Raw genomic sequence first — 18,827 nt, forward strand, 5'->3', positions numbered from 1 at the left:
GCATTTCTCCATGTGGTAATTCAGAAAACTGTGGCTGTCATTGCTGACATGCTGTCATTTATTCCATATCTTAGCCTTTCCTCTTACATACCTGCAGCAGTTCTGAATATGAACCCACATTAACGGTACCTAAACTCAGTACCTTTAAACTGCACTTTCTGTCGTCAATTGCCTAAATTCAGTAACTCCTACAGAGCTCATTTGCATTTTGCTTCCAAAAGGCCTTTCAAAGCATAAACTGAGTGCTCAGAAATGCTCCAGTGACTGTGAAACAACGGGTGACCTGAGTTGTGCATCAAGCTGAGGAAACACTGACAGTGAATTCAGTTTATATCAATGTTAGTTCTAATCACTGGCTTTAAAGCCTTGTCTGGGTCACGTTCGTTTGGGCAGCTCAACCTGTGCCCCTCAAAGCCTCTCACATTCTCTTCCTTATTATTACCATTATATTTATATAGCTATTTTGAATAATGAAACATCCCTGAGTGGCATACAGTGCAACATCTGCATCAAGCAGTGATTGTCATTTACAAAGCGTGAAACTTAAAGGAAAGAGGACCGGGTCTCCAAAACACTGTTCCTAAAGGATGTCAGTGACAGTAGTTAGTCTTCAGAGTGGAGACAGAAAGTGCTGGGATATGTTGGTAAGTATAAATACACTATTCTGTTAGTGTCAGGGAAAAGAAAGCTGTTCTGTGTCAGGTTTCCATTTCAACACATATATCTAGACACAATGCATTTGGACCAAAAAGACTGTTTAGTGTTTCATTTTGATCTTATTACCTGGTGCTATGTTCCTGGGATGTCTAATAGACAACTCTAAAAACAGGAACCAATCTTCCAGGTCAGAACTTGCCTATACTGGAAACAGCATCATCAATGCAAAAAGAGTCACGAGGAAGGAAGATGGGAGCCTGAACACCTTTCTGCTGTGCTTTGTAGCACAGCTTTACAGGAGGGGAAAAAGATACGGGGGGACAGATGCCATCAGCTGCATGGCTCTGGGCTGCTCAGCCCATCTCTTGGAGATGCCTCCCAAGCAGCTCCCACAGCCTGGCGGTGGGAGGGTGAGAGGACAGTGCAAGAGAAAAGCTTTGCATCCTCTTTGTGTAAAAGTTGTTAGGGCAGAAATCCCTGCAAAACTAACCTAGAGGGAAACATACATCTGCGCAAGCTACTCCCATAGGAGCAAAGACAACCACGTAAAAAGCTTGCATTCATGGACAAGTCCTGTAGCTGCCCCACCTGCGACACCCTACCCTCAGATACGCGCACTGAGCCACCGCTGCTGCTCAAGATGCAACACGGAAAATAATGTGAAATGAACCTGAAACGAACAACACAAAGTGCATAGTAAAAGCATTAAAAAGCAAGTATGAGGACAACATCTGACTTGTGCTCCACAAAGCTCAAAAGGGACCTCCTAACATTGAGGGCCTCTGACTTTATGAGGGGTTGAGCACCTTCTGTGTGGTGCTGAGATGCCTCCAATTTTAACAGGTCTAGTTAGAGCTCAGGGAGCCTGACAACTTGCAGAATCAGATCCTAAATGTTGCCTATCACAAACCAATCATAAAATATATATTGCTTTTGGAAACAAGTTGGTTCAACTGAGTGCCTTCTATTACCCTGTTTTTCTAGCAAACACTAAAGCAATCTTTCCATTAAAAGAAAATATGACTCTTGGAATTAATTCTTTATACAAAGAGCTGGCAAGAGTGACATTTACACCAAAATTAAGTCCCTGTGGTAGTGTAATGAACAGTCTACATCTGCCTGCTTGACACCAAGGATAATTTAGATCAACGTGGTTGAACTATCTGGGAACAATGCTAGAAGCAGAAGATTCAATATATATTTAAAATCCCCTTTTGTTAAAAATCTGAGGTTAATTATTGAAAAATAAGTCCCATTTGAAGAGTTTATTGCTAAAAAGTCAACAAACACTAGCAATTACTGCAGAACAGATGTGGCAAATGTTAGTTCTAGAGATTTAATTGAAGGGTTTCAGATAGTAGTGCGGACTAATGAAAGTCAGTAAGAAATAAAGTGCAGAACTAATATCTTCTGAAATGAATTTTGGGAGTGGAACTAATTATTGGAACTTGTGCTGTTTTTCTGTTTAAAGCCTAATGGATAACTTCAACATTGGGAAACAAACATCAGGAACCCAACCTCAGGAATTTGAAAATTTGAGTATAAATGGCCTTGTATCAACAACAACATAATTCCAGCCCATAGTATATGACAGTTATTTGTTGTTCTGTAGTCAGTCAATGAAGTGGCAGAAAAAAGTTATACTCTACTTATGTAGCCAGTCCCAAATCACAGAAAATTAAACAAAATTTATCAACCTTAGTTACCACAAACAAATAAAGTATGAGAATGAATTTTCATTCCCAAATAAACAACAGGATTAATTGCTCAAATTCTTTAAAGTTGTAACAAAAGCAGAAAAAGTTGTTCATAATTAATATTATTTGAAGCTAATAATTTTTTTTATTGTCAATATTCATAATTGTTTGTACAAACTATTGCCTGTTAATTGCAATGAAGATTTTGCAGCTTAAAGATTTTAGGATCAGGAGGCAAGAATCTACTTTCAATCCAAGATGGGACACTGCTTTCTCTGTGGTCCTTAGCAAGCAATTTAACTTCTTTGCCTTCATATGCTTATCTTTAAAAAAGGACAATAATCCTTATTTATGGAATAGGCTGTGAGGTTGCAGTGATTAGTAAGTGCTTTAAGGATGAAAGTACTATGGATAGAAGTAAATAATGTCTTTTTTACCAGTCATCTTCATTCAGTCATCTTGCCTAAGACGTAAGTCAAAAATCCTAAGGACTGATATCTGATTTGAAAAGAATAAAATATTTTCAAGAAGCAGCACATAACAGTGAGGGACATATATGAACACAACAAAACTCCTTTATTTACTAACACTAAGGRCAGAAATATGTATCATCTATTCTATATTTCTGTAGACTGGCTAAATATGCCACTTCTAATATACTGAAACAATTTAAAAAGGATTTCAAATAAACATATATATATGTGTGTTCCTGTGTTTGGAAATTACAAGCTGGTATTAAGCCCTAGCAATCAAAAATAAGGTCTTCTAATGTTCAGTTTGACTTGACTTTTTTCCCAAATGCCTGCATATAGGCCATGAATAAATACCGGTAATTAACTTTTCTGAAATTAGAAAATGGGGGAGTTTGTGGTCCTGCTCATGGATTTGCATGTAAAAGATGTAAAAAGACAAATCACCGTATAAAGTGTTGCCATTTTTAGAGTTTAGGTGGTATAAAGAAGTGTCAACAGTAATGCATTCTTATCTATGTTAACGTAAGACATTTTAATGTAATTAGCAGTGATCAGAAAACGTGCCCCAAATTTGGAGCAAAACAAGTATTTTAGAAATTGCTATTGTACAGCACTCTGTAATTTTGCAGATGTTGTCATGTTTACAATAAAATTATTCTCAGCACAACTGACTTTGCTGTGCTTTTCTTTTCCTAAGGCTGAAATGGACTTTCAGAGAAACATCTGTAAGTTGAGAGTTTTATGACTGCTGTTGTATCTAAGGGATTGCTAAGAAGAAAGAACAGAACAAACAACTGTTGATGCTGACTAGAGTGGATGCTGTCATGAAATGTGTCATGTGAACATATAAACTAGTTAATTGAGGACAAAGGAAAACTTTATAAAATACCCTTGGAAGAGTCTGTGAATTACTTGGTCCTTCAGAAAGAGAAATGGAAGATGGACACAAGAGCTGTGTGGGTCTCCTGGAAAAGCTGGAGGCATTAAGCTATCATTGCAATGACCCTGTGTTTCTGTATGTGCCCTGGGCCAGCTATGCCCCTGTGCGTTCCCATGGCACTGCTGTGCCACACAACCCTGCACACAGCAGGTCCTTCGGCCTCCCTGAGTGTCCTTCTCCTTGCTGTACCTCAAACTGCATTGACTTCTATGAGATTTGAAATAAAAAAAAAAATCTGCTTGTAAGTCCTGCCTTCAGATCATCTCTTCTCTACTTCCTGCTTCCAATGATTTCTGCTCTACAGCCTCCGATGGAGTCCCTGAAGGAGACTTCTCTGGAAAAGCTTCCTCAGGATAAAAGGGTGTTAAGGACAGAGCTGTGGGGGAAGCTGAAACCCTGCTCCTCCATAGGTAGAAAGTCTGTGGTTTGTGGCTCTGGCAGCATCCATTAGTCATGACTGCTAACTAAATTTAATTAATCCACAAGATTAAGTCTGTGGCAGTCTTCCACTCCCCTTTGCTCAGTATGTGCTCTGTAGTCTATAAAGGTATAAATTAAAACCATGGATCAGAATGTGCCAGGGTTGAAGCAATGATGGCAATTGCAATCCAGTTTCCACCTGCATGTTTCCAGATCAGACCTAGCTCTGTGCTGGACTTTGGTTTTGCAAGAAAATGCACAAAGTCAATTCAGAGACAGACAAAAAGAAATCCCTGATCTTTTGCTGCCCTCCTGAAGTGCATATAAAATCAACCATATGTGTCTATATACATACACACACACACACACACACACACACACACACACACACGTATATATATCTATATATATGTAGAATGGAAACCATTGACCCATCTAGATGATGGCTATGTCATATCTAGTGAGAGTTGTGGTTGCCTTTGTAACCATGGTCTTTGTTCACTTTGTCTTTCCTCTTCCCGTCCTTTCTCCCCTGCAGCTGCTACTCTTCAGAGCTACATTTTAGGCTTCCTATGGTTTTCACTGAGATTGCTATATGCCTTTCCATTGACTTCAGTAAAAACCAAACAAGCCTTGAAACTTCTTTTCAAAGAAATATATATAAAATAAAACCTTTTGTCGAACTAGAAAAATGTAAGGGTGGGATAGTCTACATTTTACTCTGTGTTTTAGGTACCTTACTGACATCATCAGGTCCTACCATGTTCACTTTTGTATATGCTCTATCCCTGTAACAGTGATAAAATTCCCCAAAAAACTTTTCCTCTCTCCACTTGAATCATCCAGACAAGGCTTTTGCACCATTGATACATTCCTGACGTTTCATTTACAGACTGCACACATGCACTACATTAAACATCTCAGAAGTGATCCTGTCATTATACATCGGCAGTTGATGATTTAACTCTGGCTGGCAAAGTAAGTCTTGATTGCACAAATTAAATCTAATATATTACTTGGAGAGTAAGAAATGCATGAGAGCCTGGCTGAGCATCCTTCGAAAGTAGGCATGGGATTTTTAAGCTACAGCATGTATGCATATAATACACACACACACACACACACACACACACACACACACATATATATGTATATAGCACATATACATATTTATATGTGTATTCCATACATGCACAATAATTTCCAAGACAGCTACAAATTTCCACATGCATTAAACTATCTAAAAACAAGAAATAGGCAAGTCTAATAAGTGGAATTTTCTTAAATTATATTTGAACAATAAACAGCAAGAGTAATACTGCAAAGTACTGCTCTATTCTCATTTATATCTACAATAAAATTCTATGAACAGTTGTATCCCCAAACATACTGCAATAAAATAAAATTAAAAAAAAGGTAACACCCAGTGTCCTATATTTGTATATTCATGGTCAGTTCAAAAAAAAAGTAAACAAAGAAAAGGAAAAAAAAAGAACCCCACTCAGAGGTGCATATTTACATTCTTCAAACTGTAGCGGTGAAAAATAATTCTATTAAGTGCAGGACATTCCTAGTGTTGCAGTAGTGACATTTTTAAAAAGTTCTTCATGAAAACATTTCTTTTGTCTTAACAGTGATGCATTCCATGACTATGTGACAATTCTATCTTCCCCTTCACTTGCAGCCAGTGGTAGAGTCTGGATTAAAAAGCTCCTTATATAATGGAGGAAACAGCGTGTTCACTATATCTGGATGAGATTGTTTAAATACCTGTAGTTTCTCTCCGTGCAAGTTGCAAAGTGCAGTAATGGTTGGTATCTTGGCTATTAACTGTGAGACGTTAAAAGAAAAAGAAAAGGAAGAAGGTGGAAGTAAATTTAGTATAAATTACAGTTTCTGAAATGAATTAAGGTAGCATCTTGTTGGCTGATTGAATGCAATACTCTAAACTCCATTAAAACTACCCATCCAACAGACCAGAAATTATTCTTACTATTAGAAGTTAAACAAAAATATCCTGAAAATTTTAGTTAAATGCCTAAGAATGTGTCTAAGAAGAAGGAACTGYCTTTGGGGGTGTTTTTTTTAAAGCAGTCTCATTCTTGCAAGGGTACCAAATAAAGTCATTAGTGTTTTGAACAAGAAAAAGAAAAAGGAAAGATATCCAGGGACAGCAGTACAGGAACAAACCTTCCTTCTTCTCCTATGCAGTGCATATACCTAGTTTGCTCCTTTTAACTTAATTATTTAATTGCTAGTTAATTAATGCATTTTAATAATGCTATTAATAGTTAATTAATGCACCAATGCACCGAGAAGTTGCTACTAAAAGAGACACGTGACCTTGGAGTACTCGGCCCCCCCTTTTTTTTTAAAACAATTTACCTTCGTCAAAGTCTCATCATCAAGGTGGTTCTTCTGGATCACATGTTGAAGTGCAAAGTAAATTTTTTCCTGAAGCTTTTGGACCTTCCTTGGCTCTATTAACCAGGCTCGATCTGAGAAAAAGAAAGGCAGGGGCTAAAGCCAAGAAAAGTACGGAAGCGGGGCATGCTCATGGATGGACACAGTGTCCCACAGGCATTCATAGCATTCATAGGTCTCATGAGGACTGCAGGATAATTAACACATGGTTTTGGAGGCAGAACATCTCAGTCCATTAAAGGGTCACCTGAGAGTTTAATTAACACATACAAAGTGTAGAGCAACACGATGTTGACTCTACATTTGTTTGTTTGAACCAGGATGTTAGAGAGAAAGCTAGGAGTAGAAATGAAACAAGGTCCAAGCATTTTATTATTCTCTGTTGGTATAGACAGTGTTTTTCTAGCTTCTTACTGCTTAGGTGAAAAACATGTCATGACATCTCAGTGACTTTTTAATCCATAAATAATAAACTTATTGATCAAAACAGTCAGTCCTTTGAAAATAATAGAATATAATTATTTAAAAATTAAAACAAAACATATCTCATTATTTACTAGGCTAACATTTTGAGACCAAATATTATATTCTGAATAAAAAGAAATGGCTTCCTTCAAAAGAATTTCTTTAAAAATTCAACAGAATTATGAGTTGTTGCAACATCTTGAAGTGCAAATTTCTCATTATTGAGACATGCTCTCTTTTTAAACAACACAAAATAAAAGATTATCTGGGAGAATAACAATTACAGATACAGTTGTTTGGAACCCTATATGGCTTCCGCCAAAGTCAAATACCCATAGATTTCAATGTGTGTAGGAGGTCTTTCTTAAGACCTATGTTCTCACAAGCCATAGCTTCTGGAAACAACCACACACAAAGTGAAGCAGCAGACCTCAAGATAGTTCTGAAAATATTAATACAGTGTGTTTACTGCACCAGCAAATCTTTTGTGTTTCCATGCTGCAAACTTCTTTCCCTCTCCAGCTCTCACAGTCCAAACTGATGCTTGATATAGATTTTAGCTTCCAAACAGGAAATGAAAAAATCCATTTTGTCATAGGGCATGAACTGGAAGGTGCAGAAAAATCCCTTTCTCTTTCAGAGCTCTTTTTTTTCACCCTTTCAGTCACTAAAATACTCCATAGAAATAATGTAAGTTGACCATTTCAGTGAGCATGCTTGTCATACAGACCAGACCACTATGGTATTTCAGTACAGAAGGTGTTTTCTGACACACTGCGGAGAAGACTGCATGAAAAGTGTACATCACTAAATATTGCAAAAAGAGATAAATCACCAGATCTCCAGATATTTATCAGGTGCTCAGGGAAAATCACCCTGCTTTTCTGTTACACCAGTGGGCATAGAAACAGAATTAGCTAAGTGTGTACGCAGCACTCACAGAAATGAGCACATAGTAGCATTTAGACTTCCTAGGTTAGATGCCAAATTTTATGCTGTTGCAAAAACATGCATTTCAATAGTGTTAAATCAAGGCTTGTTGTGGCAGACCAAAGCTAAAAAGATTTATCATAGAGAGCAATCCTTAAAGATTTATCTTTCTGTCACTGGAACAAGTTTAAAAATAGACTGAGGCTGTTGGTGAACAGGTTTCATAAATTATCTCTCACAGAGTTTGCTGTATATAATGCAAGACTGGTTAAACTCATGACAAGAGCTAGGTGAAACTCTTACAATGGATATTAAGTTTGCCTCCCAAAATGTAATTTCTAACACCTGAAAACCATCTGTAAATTTGGCTGGAACTCCCCAGATACCTCTAGTTACATTCACAAAAGTGTAGGAAAAAGAAGTCAATAGACAAGTGGCTACCAATAAGGGTATGAGAAATACTGGTTCAGTTCCGTGCTTTTCCTTTAGGAATTTGGACTTATCTGTCTTTGAAGAGTGTACAGACTACTAGGCTAAAGTATAGTGTGGGACAGAAGATGAGGGACAACTCAGAAGCTCTCCTTTTGCAAAAAGGAAGATGGGAAAAAAGGCACGTGGTCACTCAAAAATTCAGAAGAGGGACTAGAACGTAGGGGGCCAGCCGGGCTCCAATGCGTTTGCAGATGGAGATGCCTCAGCATCTGTTGTTGGGGTCACTCTACAATGTGTTAAGCTTGGAAATAAGAAATCAAGCCAAATAATTACCCACCAGCATGGTGGTTAAGACACTCATGTGAAAGGTGCAACATCTGGATCTATGCTCTGAATTAAGCAGAAAATGGGTCTGAAATTGGGCTTTGCCATGCTGGACCCCAGCAACTACATTAACAGATGACCTTAGGTCCCCTCATTCCCTGTGGGTCTCTTGTTTCATGCAAGCTCCCTAAACAATCATTGAGATTGAGAGCACAAGAGTCACTACTCAGCTTGGTAGCTTCTACAGAAGAAAGAAACTGAATCTATCTCACTTAAGGAGTGTCTGTGTCCCTACACTGGTGGGTGGAAGGAATGGGGCTGGGCTGTACTTAAATGAACCAAGTGCTCCATTTTTTTACTTCTACGTTCATTTTCTCAAAATGAAACATAGGCATTTGAACTATCTGGAACATCTAGTGTGGAGTGAAATGATTTCCTTTTCTATTATTTATTGTTATTATTTTGGTAAGAGAATAAATGGCAAATTTCAATGTCAGTTCAATCTCTGTTGATTTTCCCTGCCTCCCTGTTCCCAAATTCAAGCAGTCCAGCTGAACTGGGAGTTACTCACACAATCAAAATTTGCAATTTTTTCATGAGAGTTTGTTTCACACATGTACATGCTGCTTCAGCCCATCACTTTTTTCTTATTGCTTCTTTCACGGCTAAAGATGCACATGCTTGCAGACTATACAGCTTACAGACAACTATAGGAAGGAGCAGTCAGCAGGCATCAAGTGCTTTCACATTTGTGTCTTGGTTAAAGGAACAGGAGAGAAATAGACTGTATGTTTCCTCTTGCCTGTGTGTAGAAAAAAGCCAACTTGGATATGAAAGGTGGAACTGTGGATTATTGTAGTATTTCATCTTGTCCCACCAGCTTCAACCCTCAAGCTTGATCGTGGTGAAAAGAACTTGGAATTGCTTCTGCTTATCTGTGCTGCTTGGCAGAAACAGAAGCTGCTATTCAAGAAACACCCAGCTCTGGAGTGCTGTATTAGGACTGCTGTATATTAGGACTGAAATTCATTAGTAGAGTTAATGGGGAGGCTTTCACAGCACATGCCTGCCATACAGTTGGCCCAAAGCCAGCGCTGATTTGCTAGCTTATTCAAGCACTTAATACAGCCACAGATGTTTTACAAGAAGCAGAAACAAGCGTGGATCTCAGGCAACATGAAGTGCTGGCAGAATACAAGAGATTTTGGTGCCTTACGAGCAAAAAGGGTATATGAAGAACTACAAAGTCTGAATTAGAATTTTGATATCCATTTAGTGCCTACTTGCAGCTATGCACATTTCATAAATGACTTGATCCAAAATTCATTAAAGTCCATGGGAAACATTGCATTACTTGAATAGGCTTTACCCAGGAATAAGGCACAGGAGCCTCAGAGCTGCTGGAAGGGTTCTGTGACCAGATTTTGCTGGCTAGCACTATAATTTGTTCTCCCTTTGAAAATTACCTGGGAAATGATTCTGGACAGAAATCTGACTTCTTTTAAATTTGCCTAGAAATCACATCAGTGAGTCTTTTCCCTCAGATGAGATGTCCCTGCCTTATCCAAAGTGTTCTGAAGTCAGCAGCAATAATCTTATTGCCTGTGTCCATCCAGCTAGTTCCTACTTTTCCAACTTCTAACAATTTAAGAAAATAAAAAGTAAAGTAAAACACAGCCTGGATTCAAAAAAAGGCAAATACAGATCCTGCTTACAAGGATTCTAGCACCTTCTTACTTATGTGGTTTCATAATACGAAGTGAGCTGGAAACATCTAAACCACCTTCTGCTACCTCTGTTGTTAACGTGTTCCTGAAGAACTTCACAGTCCAGACCCAAACAAATTTCCAGATTGCCTTCAGCAATTGCCTTCAGCAATCTGGAAATTTGTCTGGTCTAACAGGCTACTAAGTCTACCCAGAAGCAAGCCCCGGCTGCACGTAACTGTACAGGGTAGCATTCAGTGCTACTTGTCACAGTGCTGGTCTCTTGTYGTGGTCACAGGCTTGGTCTTCTCAGACTGGGGGAGGGATGGTGGAGAGCGACCCATCAGGACGCCATGTGCCCAGTTTCCCAGAGGGAGCCAGGACACCCAGGGGGACAGTGTGCAGCCAGCCTTCACTCCCGTGTACGGTGGGATGCAGCCAAGGTACACATGTGGTGGGGGGAGCTGCCAGGCTGCTCGAGCCCCCTGGTCTCATGGTGTAAGCAGCCACTGGTTCATCCCTCTCACCTTGGAGCAGACAGTGCACCACTGCAAGGACTGCTCAAAGGGAAAATAAAAGGAGCAGAGTCCTTTCAGGAGGTGTTATTAATGATGAGAACAAACATGTCGACACCATCTGTGCTAGTCTAACTCTGTCTAATGTAATCTCCACCACAGATGTGCAAAAGGGCAAAGTGACCTAGAGGAAACCTTTAGCAGAACAGGCTGGAAAAATAATTTGCAGTGGGAATTTTTGCAAAGAACTTTTAAGAGGTTATTCTTAATGTGAGTTGGGGTGTCTACCTCCCCTGAGACATTTAAAAACTCCACACTAAACTGTGAGCCTGTCTACTAGATCAAGCTTCTGAGTCAATTCAGTCACCAAAGCTCCTTTTCTGTGGTCAGACAGCCTGAGCTGATTCAGAGTACAGTTGCCTGGGAGGAGTTGTGATGTGTGAACACACGAAAAAGAGCACATTGCCCCAAGAAGCACCGTGTCTCACCTGGGGCTAAATTCAGACAGGACCTTGTGCAGTATTTTACAGCTCTTGTTCTCATCCTCACATGAAAAATCCCACCAGAGTTGTGGATTTCCCTCTCCATGTGCCACCAGGAGGAGTCAGCCTCAGAGTGATGGGCAGAGTTGAAACCTGGAGCTCCCTGGAAATTTGAGGAGGAACATGCCTCGAGGAGGAACATGCCTTGGGCGCTGTGCTTCTCTGCGCAGCGGGCAGAGGGATGCCAGCTGACACCCTGGCCTGCACAGCCCATCTCCAGGTCTGTCACCACCATTCCCAACTGTTATAGCTCCTTTTATCTCATGATACTTGACGTAGCCAATCTTTTCCTATGGTGTAAGTTCAGGTAGCAAACAACTGATTTTTTTTCTCTTTGTATATAAAGAGGCATTCTTTGTGGTATCTGGAATGAATAATTACCTGGTGATATCAGAACAGCAGATGAAAACAAGGCAATCTCCTCTTCAGTCAGCTGTAAGGAACATAAATTCTTTGCAAAGTCAAACGCTTCATTCACCAGATCATCAGAACCTACAGACCACAGAGGACAAAGTCAATGTTAGAAATTTATCAGCTTTTTAACTTGACTTGAAAATTGGCTTGTTTGGCTGTCAGATAAAATTTGGAGTCAACGTCTGTACTTCTAAAACAGATGCCTTCCATCAGCTATTAAAATTCTACCTACTCTGAAAACTGGCTATTTCATGTATCACTAAAACATCCAAGGAAGCACAAAAGTTATTAAGAATTAGGGGCATGACTTTTACCAAAAGCACACAGACATCTCAGAATTTTTTTTCCCTATGTGGAAAGAAATGTTACTATTAAACAGATATTAACCCATGGACATAGATGACCAATAAATAACTTTAAATAGCTAAATAAAATAAATAACTTTGAATAACTTTCATGTATAACATTTTATTAATTAACAGTACAAATATTTTTGAAGATTTGTGAAAGTATAACAAGGATCAAAATAAATCAACTAATGCATATTAACACATGTAAATGTTCTATTTATGACATGTAATGCTATGTTTATCCATATGCTAATAATAAAAATAATACCTCTACTGTAATATACGCATGTAAAGTAAGTAACTCTCTCTGAGTTTGGTCCTGATTGTCTCATGATTAAATTTGCTATTAATATATTCATTGCATGGATGGACAAAAGAAACCATTTAGCTATTAACATTTTGTGTAGCATTCAAWATCATGTTAGAAATGAAGCAACTGTTCTAATATATGGATCTAAATGAGCTTAAAAATTTCTGTAGATTCAGAGGATTTTAGGTAAGTCCCTTGACCCTTTTGCTGTGCTCCATTCTTTTAGTTTCCTCATTGATGAAGGTGAAACCAATTCTTCCCTTTACTTCCTTTGCATGACACAATCAGTGGGAGTGATTTTATACATCAAACATAACTGAGCTGTGAAGACAAATCACTTTGGTCCTACCACAATTTCTTTTTTCAAGTATTTTGCAAATTTTAGAGAACGTAGTGGGAAATATATCTCATAAAACTCTCTCAGTGCTTTTTTCACTAGCGAAAATCACTTCTTTACCGTTAGCAGCTAATGGAGTCACTTTTTCAGTTCAAGCATGGAGATTTGGAGGTTTCAGGATTCAAAATTTACTGAAGACTTTCACTGCATTCRCTATTCCCAGAAAGACAAATCTGCCACCATTTGGCTCAGTGTAAAGGTTGAAAAGAAAGAAATGAACATACCCAAGGCTTTAAACATCTGCATCCCTCCATACTTTCCTTCAAACAGAACAGTATTGTTGAGTGGGTTGAAGGCACGGCACATTCTCACCAAAACCACTTCCAAGCAGCCTATTGGTCACAAAAAAGAGCAAAACTGCCACACATTACTGCAAAAGTCAGAATATAGGAAGTTTCAAGAAAATATTTAGGAAAACATCAGTCACTAGAAACATCAGCAGGGACAGACACTCTTTGGAGCCACATAAATGAGCTTTCTCTCAATGACGGAAGCAATATTCCTGTCTGGTTTTACTAGAGAAAAGAGAAATTTCCAGTCCAACCCCAATTCCCTTTTTTAAAGCTGACTTTCTTCATTGCAGCAAATTGGTAGCCTGGACTTATTTTGAATTTAGAGCTGGGTGAATATTTTCCATTAGAAGTATTTTCCCCTGAAAATTAGGCATTTGTTGGGACTCTTTTCTAATAAACATTTTTTATATAAAAAAGGAACTTCATTCTATATGGATATGAATCCCATCTTCACTTGGCTGGAGGGGGGGAATATCACAAAGTGTTTTTAGAGAGAAAATAGAAATTAAAGAACTATCAAAAACACCCCTAAATCATGTTTTCCTTTTGTTTCTCTTATTTTTCTTTCGGGTTGGGAAACAGCCATAGAGACTTCTTTTTTCTCTTCATCCTTTCTTATTACTCCCTATGTGCAAAAACATAGTTTGGAAAAAATGAAGGGAAAAACAATTTTAAATTTAACTAAATTTAAATTTCTTTATCTAAATCCAAATTTCCTGTAAGAGAAACTGTGAATCTGGGGATTCTTTTGCACACATGTTTTTGAGTGAAAAGTTCTGATTTTCCAACTTCTGCTTAGCATTAACAGCAAAACAGAAAATAAAACCTGACATGTTTAGACAGGCTGAAGCTAACCACAGTTGTCCAACCGTATGGTCAAATATATCTTTTTGCTTAAGGTGCAATTGTTTTGTTAGTTTTGCCAGTCAAATGAATGAAGTTACTTTGGGTGCACAGGCATCTGCAGAAGTTTTGGAATTAGTATGAGCTTTAGAAATCAATCTCATATGAAGACCCTCTTTCTTTGCAGCAGATTGAACATRTGCTCCCTGGATGTCTGTGTATCTCTGACTTTTTGCACCTGCACCCACTGCCTTGGGTCAGCCCTGTGCTGACCCATGGCCCCTGGGCATGGCGTGCTGAGTGGCACCGACTCGCAGATTTAGTGAAGAGCTCTCCCTKTTAACAGGCAGCACTTCTTATGCTCTGATGAGCTGCCTTGCCCAGCACCCCATCTTTTGCATGAGAAGGGAGCAAGAAACTGGTATGACAGGGTAAATGCAGCTAATTATCAGTAGCAGCTGGCTTGGTAATATCATTTTGTCCTTCCCAGCTAAATGGTGCTATCACATAGTCATGATATGTCTTGTCACAGAAGATGGAAATTCCTGAGCCCCACGATGGGGCAGAAATCCCTGTTCCCTGTGTCCTTTCGACCATGCGCACACTCCCATGCATGCCTGGAGCACCACCGGAGCGCCGGTGCTGCCGTAATCCACTCTCATCTCTCCCGATAGCAACTGGCGCCAGCAGGGATTTTTCCTCCTGCACGCTGGCTGGAGGGTATTGCTGCAGCCTCATTAAAAAGATTAGAGATGACCACAGAGGCAGGCCCTGGCAAGCTGGTATTCGCTCCAGTAAAGCCAAGTGGGGATTTTAAGGAGTAGTAGATGAGTGATTCAACCAGCTGAATTCACAAGGTCCTTCCACTACATGTCAGGTTGGAGACTGCAGTTTCCACAGTGATTTTGTGTGKGGGGGGTATCAAATAACCACAACTGACTATAGAGGGAGAGGACCAGAATRAAGTAACATTATTGACATATTAATGCAGCTAGTGAAATTGACTGAAGAGGTACCCTTCTTTAAAATTAAAATGACCTGCCAAACAAGATGACTGAGAATATTTCTAATGCACTGCATGCTAAGCAGGTCTCTGGTCCTTGGCGTTTACCCACCTGACTTAAGGAGTAGGATTTGGTCATTCTGGCAGAGCTCCATGAAGCCGGTTATCCGCTTCGCAAACTCCACCACGTACTGGATGGCATGAGTGATCTGGATGGCACACTGCTGCCACAGAGCTTCCCTCGTCTTCCCGGAAATGCACATGAAGAAGCAAAGCAGTAAGCAAATACGTTCATTAGAGCATTAAGGACTTCAGGTGGCCAGGCAGAAAAACACAATCCATAGATTTTACCTAAGGCAGAGCTATGGCATCTATATTTATTAAATTGCCTGACACTATTCATTAGAAGGCTGTTTTCACAAGTCATTTGTCTCAAGGATCTGAACTCTGGTTTGCCTCTTCAAAAGGGGGACTATATTGGCCAATATTACAGTGTGATTTTAATGCTGGCTTTTGTGTAGGATATACAAACAATGTAAACATCCTGGAGTATTGCTAGAGAGAAAGTGGAGCAATGCTACTAAGTCATCTAGCAGAATATTTCTGCTAGCTTAAAACTTAAAAAAAAAAGTCATTATAGTGTCATTGCAGTCTGAACAGTGATTACACCAGATTTGTATCTCCTCGATAACTAGTTTCCTTGTCCACACTTGTGTGTACATGCACATTGATGCTGTTGGGTTGTGTGCCAAAGCTCTGAAAGCTGTAGTGTGTTTTTATTCCTGCCAGCCCTGCAAAGCCACAAAGCTTTCAAGGAACAAGATGGACTCTCTTCTGTCTTTTGCCTGATCAGCTAATATGTCAACTAAATTCTGGTTGTAGAACCATTGCTAGTGATACAAGCGAGGAGGCACGAAGGACACAGCCGGGTTTCTGTGGGCTGGACCACATCTGAAGAGTTACTAGTGAGCAATATCCTGAACCAGCTTGACCTGCAAATCATACAGGTAGACTGAAAACATAGATCAGTTTTCCAGTCACTTTTGAACAACTGCCCTTTAAGTTGCTTTGCTTTCATCTTTATCTAATGTCTAGAAGTGATGGATATTTACTTTACTTGCAGCGAAAATATTTATTACTCACATGAATAGGGGACACATGTCTAACAGTTTTCAAAATGAAATGAAACAAAATTATGTAGTCCTATTTTCTGAAAACTCTTTCAACAGAGGGGCCAATCCTCATGACATTAAAGTCAACTGAAATTCTGCAAAAAGTTTAGGCCTATGGTAACCATGAGTGGAAAGCTAGATTCTATAACCACTCCTGAGCCTTGACATTAGCAAACATTTCAACATGCTGGAAAGCTGTTGCTTCTTTTTATGAACTGTCACTCCTCTGCTTTCAGTAACTGGGCTCCTTAAAGGCATTTAAAAGCTTATTTTTAACCTCTTGGAAAAGAAACTCATCAGCGTGTCCTTGCCCAATATGCTACACTGGTAATGATTTCAAACAATGGGGAGAAGAAGTAAAAACATATTACAGGGTTGTACCTTGCTCTGGTAAACCTTAATTTCTTCATATGTGTGAGTCTGCCATGCTAGCTGGTGTAGTTCCTCCATTGTATATTGACATGTCTCCAAATGAGATTTAATGATATTCTGTGCAATTCGATCTGAGAAGAGGAGAAGAAAAAACAGCTTGCACGAAACATCCCAGTGAACAGTAATTTGCAATAGCAAAATGCTGAAAGCATTAAAGTTGTTGGAAAAAGCAGATTTTCAGAGAAACATCTTTTCTTTCCAATGGTACCTTTCTAACTCACTCTCTCTCTCTTTTTTTAATTTCTGAAAATGTCTGTTGCAAAATGTTTTGGTATTTTACCCAAAGCCAAAGGATGCTCAACTTTTTGTGGATTCGCACATGAAAATAACAACGGGTCTTGTGAAACTGTTCGGATGCTTTCATTCTGGAAGTGAATTTTTGTCGCTGTGTTTAAATAAACATGATTTTGAAATCCCGATCACTTCTGTCTGCCATGAGTCTGTGCAGCTGCCCAGCCCTGACAGCTCAGTCCTGACTTGGGCATTTGCATTACCTTGAGGCGAACCAAATCAGAGAAGCAGGAAAAGATTCTTTTCTTTTTTTCTCAAGTTTATTTTTTAGCTGGATTAATTTCTGATTTAGCTTGCTGGGCATGAACATGGAGACTAGTGCTAGCAGTCCGGGTTTTAGAAGGAAGACAGGGAGGAATAGCTTCCACTTTTCTGTGACAGCACAGGATTAAGTTACCCTAAAGTTGTTGTGAAACCACAATCTTATAAACTACCGTGTAACATGGAATACAGGACATATGGGAAAAATGAAGTGTTCAACACTGGCCTGAGATCCCACTGAAATTAATAGCAGACTTCTCAGAGAAGTTTTTGAAGGTAGGTCTTTGCCTTTCAAACCACATGAGTGGATAAAAAAGATTTTCACAGAAAGTTTCCAACATGAATTCATTAACAGTAAAAGTTGAAATCTCTGGATAAAGCATGCTGTAAGAAGTGCAATGATTCCTTAATTTTGCAACTCTATATATCTAATGAAGCTTCGGGTTTCAGCCTGAAGAAATAGCTTAAATGAAATACCTTTTAACGAGGAAACAAATGGAAGTCATAGGACTGAACTGAAACACTTGCCCCAAAACCTCACATAGCAGAGATCACATTCAAATAGAAGACATTCAAAAAGACATTGGTAATGCATTAGCCAGACCTGAACATGGGAAATAAAAAGGACCAGGAATGTCATCATTTATTCATCCATATCTTCAGCAGTCTGAGCCCAATGGGTGGACCTCGTGGTTTGGAGCCCAAAATATGACTGTTTCTTAGGTCATATTAGAATTGAATTTAAAAACACCATTTAAAAATGAATGTACACATGTGTATGCTCACTGAGATCACTGCTATAGGAGTGTCCTTTAAATGAGAGACGTCTATTTTACTGGCATAGCTAATAAACTGAAAGTCAGTGTGTAGGTGCTGAAAAAAACCCACAAAAGAGCTCCAGGTTTTTGTAGTGACAATGAAACCTTCCCAGTGCAATCTTTACAGGGATCACTTAACARGTCAGTGCTATCTTTAGGCTTCCTGATGGAAGAACTGACTCAAGGGTAAAGAAAACTAAAAGCGTATGTTAGTGAGTGCAAGGATCCATCCACCATTCTTTCACAGAAGGATAGATGGAAGTCTCCTCCCATGATGGCAAGTTGCCTTATTTTGTATTAAAAAACCCCTTACAGATAAATGGGCATGTTAGAATAAACAGATGATGAAGTTTAAACAGCTTTTTTTTTTAAGACAAATTAGCAAAGGTTGATTAAAGAAATGCAATTCAAGAAAAACTGCTTTAGAAACACCGAATTTCAGATTTTAACCCCCAATATGTTTTATTTAAGTGCAATTTTAACAGAATCAGCTTTCTGGAAATATCCTGAACCACAGCAAACCCAACTGCAGAAATTAAGCTCAAATTGTAGATTTTGCCATTTATTTGTGTTACTGGAAGGACTTAATCAGATGAAACTGAAGTATGGACAGAGGAACAGGTTTGTATCTAAAACAACCATAAAAGTAGTATAATTTTAACTTGTGTTACACTTCCCCATTTTGAATAGCAAAGGATTTTGCTCTCTCCCTCCATGG

The 18,827-nt window shown here is 39.0% G+C and overlaps 1 protein-coding gene across 1 annotated transcript in view; it reads right to left on the minus strand.

The window, feature by feature from the left end:
* Nucleotides 1–5,554: 5,554 nt before the first annotated feature.
* The window catches only part of RORB (RAR related orphan receptor B), a 136,142-nt gene continuing 122,869 nt past the window's right edge, over nt 5,555–18,827 (minus strand). The window contains exons 5-10 of the mRNA XM_026084369.1: nt 16,689–16,810; nt 15,248–15,380; nt 13,221–13,328; nt 11,907–12,017; nt 6,573–6,685; nt 5,555–6,017 (exon numbers count right to left, since the gene is read on the minus strand). Of these exons, the coding sequence (XP_025940154.1) occupies nt 5,862–6,017; nt 6,573–6,685; nt 11,907–12,017; nt 13,221–13,328; nt 15,248–15,380; nt 16,689–16,810 (743 nt within the window). The 3' untranslated portion in view covers nt 5,555–5,861. The remainder of the gene's footprint in view (nt 6,018–6,572; nt 6,686–11,906; nt 12,018–13,220; nt 13,329–15,247; nt 15,381–16,688; nt 16,811–18,827) is intronic.

The sequence above is a fragment of the Apteryx rowi genome, unplaced genomic scaffold (genome assembly GCF_003343035.1).
Source record: "Apteryx rowi isolate R43461 unplaced genomic scaffold, aptRow1 scaffold_638, whole genome shotgun sequence".
Classification (NCBI taxonomy): Eukaryota; Metazoa; Chordata; class Aves; order Apterygiformes; family Apterygidae; genus Apteryx; species Apteryx rowi.